Source organism: Solanum stenotomum, unplaced genomic scaffold (genome assembly GCF_019186545.1).
Source record: "Solanum stenotomum isolate F172 unplaced genomic scaffold, ASM1918654v1 scaffold32770, whole genome shotgun sequence".
Classification (NCBI taxonomy): Eukaryota; Viridiplantae; Streptophyta; class Magnoliopsida; order Solanales; family Solanaceae; genus Solanum; species Solanum stenotomum.
In genome coordinates this window covers 28,301-38,453 of record NW_026032122.1, presented here as the reverse complement: position 1 = coordinate 38,453, position 10,153 = coordinate 28,301, and the positions used below count along the sequence as shown (strand labels likewise).

Genomic DNA, 10,153 nt, shown 5'->3' with positions numbered 1-10,153 from the left:
TTGATATTGGCATTGGAATCTCGACCCTTTTTGGAGATTATAATGATGAGATCTTGCAATGGTGATCCTTGACAACAAGGGTCTATAAAGCTTATTTCAATATTTTTTAACACTAATATAATATTACTGCAGCTTCACAAATCACAATTGATATAGTTGTCAACAGAATGATTCAAGACAACAAAGATGAATCCTATTATCATATCAATGACAATAATTTCCCTAAAATTCAACTTAATTTTTTTTCATTTCTATCGCATCAGGTTTTCGAAGAAAGAAGCATTGCTTTTAACTTCCTATTGGCCTTCTCCTCTAATGTTTCAGGAAGAAGCTTAAGACAAGTCATTAAAGATCCTCTTTTGACTATGGAAAAAAGATGCATGCCAATTATATTTTTGAAAGCATTATAGTGTTTGGCTTTAGTTCTTGCTATTTTTGTATACATCACTTTACGCGATGTATTGACTGGATACAACATTTTACGTATTGTATCGGGACATACGCGATATATCAGGACGTTGAGTGATATATCCAAAATTGAGATGTGATGTATTGTGACGTCAAACGATGTATTCGAAATTGAGACGCGATATATCGGAACATTTTGGGATGTATCCGAATTCCACCAAATTTAAAGAATTTTTGTAATTTGAAAAAAAATATGAATATGATATAATTAACACTTAACATTATGGAATTTGTATAAAATTATTTTTTTTAAGGGTCATGAGCATCAGATGTTGGGCCCGTGACCAATCTAGTATTTATACATGCAAAAGTTCTTTTAAACAGATATTTGAACATTTTCTTAATTTTATGTTATTTGGTTTCAAACAGAGTTATCTAAAGATTTCATGATTATAATCATGTGATTTTCATTTCACATTTAATATGGAGTTAGTTAAGGCAAAGATCTTGTTATAGAATTTATGTCTGTTTAGCAAATATCGATGACTAATTAAATTGTAAGATTATGTAAAAAAATAAATTGGGAAGTGTTAAATGGCCAAAATTTGGCCAGAAAATTAAAAAGGAAAAATCACCCCATATATCTATTTAAGACTTAATATTACAGCCTTTAGATGTACTTTTTTTTATAATACTACTTATAACAGTTTCATTACAAGTATTAATATATTAGTTTTAATTTATAATTTATTTTATTTTATTTTATTAATTAGTTATTATTTTTATAATTACATTATAATTAATAAGTAAGAGAAATAACATTAATATTAGAGAATCAATTGTCATTATTTCTTACACCATTTTAGGGGTTTTTTTTTCCAGATTTCACACAGCAAACCCCACACCCCCACCCCCACGTTTCTCTTTTACAGAGAACTAACTTTTTCTCTCTCACCATCTTCAACGTTCGTCTTCTTCATTCAAAAAGAAAATCAGTAGAACTCTTCCATATTTATATGATTTAATGGTGGGATGAGATCTACACACGAACAATATTGAGAAAGCAGTTGATAAACTTGCCACGATTATACCATTATTTTTAGCTAGCATAGGATTTTATGGTAAAAGACTCGACCTCTATTCCAATAAACTACCTGCATATGTTGACAAGCCTCAATCCAAGCTCAAAGTTGTATTTATAAAGAATGTGCCTCGACAAGATCCAAACTCAAGGTATGTATTCATATCATATTGTGTTTTGTTCATAATAAATAATTCATTTTCCTTCTCAATTTTTTTCTTCAATGTTATTTCAGCGATTGTGGACTATACACATGTCTCTTTGCTAAATATATTAGCAATGAAGTTTTTTATATGAGTCTCATTCACATTGATGCAAAGTACCACCGTAAAAGGTACGTCACAATCATGTGGCAGTATGGAAGAAGCAAGAACGTTGATGGCACAATTAGTGAAAGTGAAGTAATTGGAATGGTTGCTAGCAAATTTGGTGGACCCCGCATAAAGAACATGCTTTCGGATACTACCAATTATCCTACACCAAGATCAAGAAACTGAACTTTGAAATACTTGTTTGTAGTTTAGACTTGTAATTATTACATGTTTTGATTTTGAATTATGTATATTTCTTTTGCTACAATTTTTGACAATAATATATGCATTGTTTTACATTGTCAGATTTATACCAGTTGGATATCAATTTCATACAATTTTTAATTTTAGTCTTCGTTTTAAAATTTCAAGTTGGATACCCAGTGACTTGTTTTAGATTGTCTAATTTGGTTGAAATATCAATTACATTTTTTTTCTCCATTTTTCAGTGGAATATATCTATTGGATACAACATTAACTTGTTTTAGGTTGTCTAATTTGGTTGAAATCTCAATTACATGTTGATTTTTCAATTTTTCCAATGAGATATCATTTGGATACCAAATGTATACCAGTTGGATACAACATTAACTTGTTTTAGGCTGACTAATTTAGTTGAAATCTCAATTACATGTTGGTTTTTTAATTTTTCCAATGGGATATCAATTGGATACCAAATTTATACCAATTGAATACAAAATTAACTTGTTTTAGGTTGACTAATTCAATTGAAATCTCAATTAGATGTTGTTTTTTTTCAATTTTTCCAATGGGATATTAGTTTGATACCAAATGTATACCAATTGGGTACAAAATTAATTAGTTTTAGGCTGGCTAATTTAGTTGAAATCTCAATTACGTGTTTTTTCAATTTTTCCAATTGGATATCAGTTTGATACCAAATGTATACCAATTGGTACAACATCAACTAGTTTTAGGTTGACTAATTCGGTTGAAATCTCAATTACATGTTATTTTTCAATTTTTTCAATGAGATATCAGTTCATACCAAATGTACAATTTGGATACACCATTAACTAGTTTTAGGTTGACTATTTCAGTTGAAATCTCAATTAGATGTTGTTTTTTCAATTTTACCACTGGACATCAGTTTGATACCAAATGTATATCAATTTCATACTAAGATTTGACTTAATTTTTTGAGCTGATATCAATTGCATACCAGCATAATTTAATTTTTTACTATACATTTAAAAATACTAAATACACAAATGATTAATTAGTACACATAATAAATGTTCTGAATGTACAAGTCATTAACTTAAAAGATAAAATAAATCAAAGCATGCGGTTGTCACAATAAAATAACCAAATCAAAATAAAAATAAACATGTCTTTTTTTTTCAGCAACATGTCTTCCTGTTGTGTCCCCCCGATGACATGTATTGCACGTAACCTTAAACCTCTTGAATTTCAAATCAGCAAACCCTTTCCAACATTCAAGTTGTGGTCTCCCTACAGTCTTTTAGAACCAAGTGACAATAATTTATGCTCCGACACCTTTTGAATTGCATATTTCTCTATTCCATCATAAATTATTGTGTCGGTATTACAAGATACAAAAGTACATGTTACTTTTATACATATGTTATATCAGTATACAAATTTTATACCATTTTTATGCATACTTTCTATACCTATTTCATGCCAAAAGTAAACACTGATTCATACAATATTCATGCCAAAAAAAATACAAAATCATACAATATATAACTAGTAATTGTCTTTTATTAAATAAAAAATAGTATACCAATTTCATCCCACTATTATGCACAATTTCATATCAATATAATGTCAAAAATAAAAATTGAATCATATACCACATTTGTGCCATAAAAACTATAAATTTCCATACATATTTGATTTTACTATCATACCAATTTCATACAAAATTTACTTCAATTTTTATACCGAAAATTCATCCCAAAATATCAATAATGGTTCATACAAAGAATGAACAAATTTAGTTGTAGACATTTTTAATCAGTATACATTCAAAAATTAGTAGTGTACAAATTATCGATTGTCGTACATGTCTGATATTAGTAGTATACAAATTCTAAAAAAAAAAATCTCTAATCTTTTTAACCAGAAACATATCATTCAGACAGTATTCTAGACTTCATACCCTAAAACAGATTTCATAAAAAAAACTAACATTTCACATTTCATACCAACTTAATACACATTTCATACAAATAACATACTTCTTACTCATATTTTTTACACAATACTGAATAATTTTTCATACCATTTAGTTCAATCTTCTCACACAAATTTATACACAATCGTCAATACTTATTCATAGCAATATCATTCTAAAACAGTCTACAATAATTCACACCAGAACAGACATTATATAAAATATAACTTTCACATTTCATAACAAATTAATACACTTTTCATACAAAACTTCATGCTTCTTACTAATATTTTTTACACAATAGTGAATCCACTTTCATACCAATTTCATTCTATTTACACTACCAAATTCATTCCTACCTATACATTTTATTTATGTTTTCAGAAAATAAAAACAGTACTCCATATTATAATTTTAATCTGCATACCGAATTTCATACTTTAATCTCATTATTATCAAATTGACTAAAGAAATACCCGTTTCATAACTATGTTACAACAAATTTCATACTTTTCCCCCCCACAAATTTCATAACTTTACAACAATAAAACTACAACTCATTCATAAATTAAGCCAATTTCGCACTAATGCCTGATTTTTATAGTATACAAAATAACAAAAAAAAAAACACCTACCAACAAATTAATAACTACAGTTTCAAAAAAATTATTACTTATTTTTAACAAAATACGTTATTTATACAAATAACATCACAACTTAAATCTACTGATGATTTACAAAATTAAAATCACAAAATGTGATTTACAGTTTCATTGCTCAATTTTTTTTTTCATTTCACTGAAATACAAATACAAACAATAAACCATAAAAAATACTAAACTGAAGGATCCCATCTTCCACCATGTTTAATTAATATAAATAAGTAGTTGTCCATCACAATAAATCAAGATTTTTCAAACAAAAATAAAAAAACTTGAATTAATCGTCAGTGACAATTTTTCTGGGAAAAAATCGAAGAGAGAGAAACGTGGAAGAAAATGGATAAAATCAAAATTTTTAATTAATTTTAACAAATAAGAGTGAAATAAGGAAACTAAATATTCTTAATTAGTTTGAATTTCCTTAATTTATGCTAATTAGTAATTATCTTCAATCAATTCAAATTTAATTAACACATATTTCCGTTTTTTTACCTTTTTTTCTTCAGAAATGAATTATTATATTTTTTTTCAAAACAAATTTTTACAATTATTAAAAAAGAACTTTTTTTTTAAGAAACTGTTACAACCTGAAATTTTTTATTGTTACAACTTGAAAGTTTAATTCTACTACTATAACTTGAAAATATTAGTCTAATATATGTCATATATGAAATTTTCACGATTAAAAAAATTATAATATTTTTTTAATTTTAAAATAAACTGATGTTTTTTCCATTTTTTAGTTAAAAAGTATTAAAGTTAAAAGGGTAAAAATGTTTTAAAAGGTAAAATAACATAGATAAAATATCATTCTGGCCAAAAAGATTTTTCCAAAAAAATTAATGCATCTTCGAATAATTATTAGCTCAGTAATTGGAGAATAATGTATCATTATGTGCAGGGGTTGGAGCCACATGCAGGGTGTCCAATTGGACATTCTTCGTCAGAAAAAAAATTGTATATACAAATTTCAAAACGTTCTATAAACTAATTGTCTGTCGCATTAGTATTGAAAATCAGGGGAGTAGCTACACTAGGTTGAGGGTGTCCAGGAGTAACTGGACACCCTTTGTCAAAAAATTATACTGTATATATAAGTAAAATAATACTTTAAATGGTTAAATGAGACCTTCTAGACACCCTTAAAACAATAAATTTTCTTAGCTTAGTGATTTCAATCAATAACCTAAGGTCAATGCTACATGCTGAGCGTGGGTTTGATTCCCTTTGGCTTCACTTTTTTCTTTTAACATTTTCAAAATAGCTCTTAATTAATTTCTTAATTGTAGCTAATAAATATATTATTTTCTAAAATAATTCAAAAAAAATAACTTAAAAATTTAAGGGACAAAAAGCTCAGTAGCCAATTGAAACCACTTTTTTTCTTTTCATTAAAAATTTAAATAAAATATAAAAGTAATTATTTAGTTTGATTTTGAATTTTTTGGTATCATTAATGTTACGAAGTTTGATTTACAAAATTTACGTGCACTATTTGTTAAATTATTTTTATTACCTATAGGATTTTTGGATACCCTTCGTTAAATTTCTAGCTACGCCACTATTGAAAATAATCTTAAATTTGCCTTGTGTGATGGTAGTGCGCCATCACACAAGGGTCTCTAAACTCATAAAACACAAACATAATTAATTAATTATATTTAATTTTTTAAAATTTGTTAATTTTAGGAAGCATGACAATAAAATAGTTCGAAGGAGTAATGTATTAAACAAGGGTCCCTACGCTCCAAAAATAATAATTATTTTGAATCCGTTAATTTTAGAAAGCACGACAAAAAAAATGGATCGGGGAGTAATATACTAAAGAAAATGTTCACGTATAGTTTATAATTGAAGTAAGAAAGATAGTACAAATAGTAAAACACAACATTATAAAGAAATTGACATATGACAAAATTTACTAGGCCCACAATCCCAACTACTTCTATTTATAGTTTGTCAATACTTGTAGAAGCACAAACAAAAAAGCTTTAGAAAGAAAAAAAACAAGATATTTGTTGTAAAATTAGGCGAATGGCCATGTGAATTGCATTGTAGTATGCTTGATGACCAAGTATTATTATCACTACTATAGCAAACAAAAATATTTGCCCAAGTTTGAAGGTTTATATATAGCCTTTTTTTTTTTATTATTGAAAAGGCTGATATAAAGAAAGTGAAAAAAAAAGTACAATGATAATACACTTGCTCCTATTTTTATTTTATAACATATTATTAATACAAGTTTTTTTTTTTCATTTTGAGAAATATACTTTGAAAGTATCAAAGGTATGAATTTTTTTTCTTAGATAATGACAATTTATTTTAACTTGAATTTTTTTATCTCTGAATATATCGGTAAAACCTACCTGTTTTGGATATTCGATATCGAAGTTCACCTTGATGCGATTGATATGACAGGTACTATCAAAAATAAAAATTAGATATCAAATCAAGACTATATCAAGACAATGATAATTTTTCGTCATTATCTTAATGAGGGCTTTAAGTGAAACGTCTCATTATTAAAGATTTTCTTGTTTGTTGTGGGATGATTTAAAAGATAAATATAACCATCTTAATATGATTGTTCTTCTACATGCACGTTTTGACTAAAGTCATTTGAGGTTATGACAATATATAGATGATATTCCTAGGAATATAAATAACAATCAATTTTGAATAAGCATTTCAGGGGCGATAGGACTCCCGTAAAATTAAAGTGTATAGTTAAAAATCCGAATATAAATTAGGGGGGTTTTGGCCATTTTCTCTATTATTTTATTGTAAATTAACTTAGAAGACATCCTTTATTTCATTGATAAAGAGGAATCATCAACTACAAGGACATTAATTATTTATAGTGCATCCCCTCTCTCTCTCACACACACATACATATATATAACTTATATTACATCCTCTCTCTCACACACATATTTATATCTTGAAAATAAAGAAGCTTACACATTATAAAGGGTAACAGGATATCCATTTGTTGGGACAGGTACTAAGAAAAAAGGGCATAATATTTTTTCTGAAGGAACCTTAGCTTCCCACCTAAATTTTTTGAGTACATGATGAAGGAAAACAAGAATCATTATTCTTGCAAACTCTTTTCCAGGACACATTTTTTGTCCTCCACCAAATGGAATTGATGTGTAGGGAACTAATCCATTCCCTTCAAATCTAGAAGGATCAAATTTTGTAGGGTTTGGGAAGTATTCACCATTCTTTTGTGTAGCTCCAACACTTAAATATATCTGCAAAATTAACACTTTAGTATATTATGTTCATAATCATGTATGACTTGCGGAAAAAGATCCAATGAATTCAAAAGAATTGAATGAGGAGCCGTATGAGGTAAAAAAAAATAAACTCATGTACGGTTCTGTAGAGTGGCAATAAGGGTGACGTATCTGTCAATTTTAATTTTCCACTATATATCACCCAAAAAAAAAAAAACTCTGCCTTACGTCAAGTTGATAGAGTATGATTAATCTTTTATTTATTATTTAGAAATAACTAATGTTGTAGATTATGTTGTAGAAATATTTACACAATCATGTTACTTATTGATAATTAGAAAGAAATTGTAGGATAATCATTAATTGATAACCTAAAAAACCATATAGTTAACATGTTATAGTATTGCAAGTTGAAATCTTCTCCTAATTCTCCAAGTATAAATCTTAATATTTTACTATTTTTTGCTGAAGTGATTAATAATCTATGATGCTTTTATCCTCATTTTATAAACTAATTATTTTAAATAAATTAGATATGATGGTCAATGTCCATTTAATTGTTTAATTTCATACATTTTAAATTAAAAGGCTAAAGTTTTACCTTCCATCCTTTTGGTATGAGGAAGCCATCATAAGTGATGTCCTCTATGACTTCTCTAAAAGTACCTTGCAGAATTGGTGTATCTCTTAATACTTCATTCACAAAATTCCAAGTTTTCTTCATTTTTTGAATGTCATTCCAACATAGCACCTCCCTTGGCATCATATTCCTTGAAATCTCATTTTGCTCTGTTATATAAAAAAAAAATTATATTACACATATATAATACCTAAAAATTTAAACTATCAGATCATCAAATAGATAACTACACATAATTCTTCATAAATAGTAAGATTTTCAATCTTGAGAAATAAGGGAGGTTTTATGCTATGGCAAGTAAATAACATGATATCATAAAATTCTTTATATTGTGTGATATTTTTTTGAATGTTAAAATTAAGTTGACTTATAATAACATAAAACTCTATATAACAAACATGATATGATAAACAGAAAAATGAAATAGCCGATGAATTAAATAATAATATGAAAATTATTTACATTATCGATGTATGTAATCTTGATCTCTAGAAAATTGAGAAATATAACTTTCTACAACATATTTTTGGTTACATTATTAGTTGATGTAAGAAATCCTAGTGGAATACATCAACTATCTTTCAAATCCTAGTTGAGAAGAAGGAAGGTAGATTGTGGTGGAATTGGTCAACCAAACTTATTATTATTCAGTTTATAAGCATGCATTTTTAGTTTATAAGCATGCATTAAGATATTTATTAGTATTTATTACTCCCTCCGTTTCACAAAGAGTGACCTGGTTTGACTTGATCACACAAAGTTTTAGAAAATAAAGAAGACTTTTGAATCTTGTGGTCCTAAATTAAAGTTATGTCAAATGTACTAAATTGTCTTTCAATCTTGTGGTTTTAAACATGCCACGTGGAAAACTGAAATTAAAATGTTACCAAAAAAGGAAAGAGGTCATTCTTTTTGAAATTGACTAAAAAGGAAAGGAGGTCATTCTTTGTGAAATGGAGGGAGTAGTATTTTAATCATTTCATATTTTATTAAAAAAAAAACAACTTATCAACTATTCCTAAGACTATGGACACACGTGGACGTGGTGTCAACATAAGGATTTATGGCATGTTAATTGCATGGCATGAATTGCCAACACTCTATAATAAAGAAATTTCAGGCTCCTATTTTTATTTTTATTTTGCGTTTCTAATTTCCTATTAAGGATAGAATTCATTGGCCCTTTTTGTTAAATCTATCGGCTTCGCAAAGTCGGAGATGAGTCATGTCTTATCTAATCATCTTATCTCAATTATTTTTTCGGTCTATCTCTATCTTCCTTTATACATATCATTGTCAACCACTTGCATATCAATCACACTAGGTCATATGTGTTCCTCCTCTTTACATTATCGAACCATCTCAATCTGGCTTTTCACATTTTTTCGATCATGAAGGCTTCTTCCACATTGTCATGTATATCTTCATTCATAATCTTGTCTCTCATAATATGCACACACATCCATTTAAGCATCTTCATTTCCACTATTTTCGTCATATGAACTTGTGGGCTCTTTATTGACTAAGACTATGTCGCATACAACATAGTAATTGATCTAACAAGCACGCAACACGAATTACTTTTAAGTCTTGATTACATATTTTTATTAAATAGGACACTAGATGCAAGCCTTCATTTCAT

General features: G+C 27.6%; 1 protein-coding gene across 1 annotated transcript in view; it reads right to left on the bottom strand.

Annotated features, from left to right (window-relative positions):
- Positions 1–7,529: 7,529 nt before the first annotated feature.
- The window catches only part of LOC125852189 (beta-amyrin 28-monooxygenase-like), a 4,368-nt gene continuing 1,744 nt past the window's right edge, over positions 7,530–10,153 (bottom strand). The window contains exons 2-3 of the mRNA XM_049531912.1: positions 8,473–8,660; positions 7,530–7,886 (exon numbers count right to left, since the gene is read on the bottom strand). Coding sequence (XP_049387869.1) covers positions 7,587–7,886; positions 8,473–8,660 — 488 coding nt within the window. The 3' untranslated portion in view covers positions 7,530–7,586. The remainder of the gene's footprint in view (positions 7,887–8,472; positions 8,661–10,153) is intronic.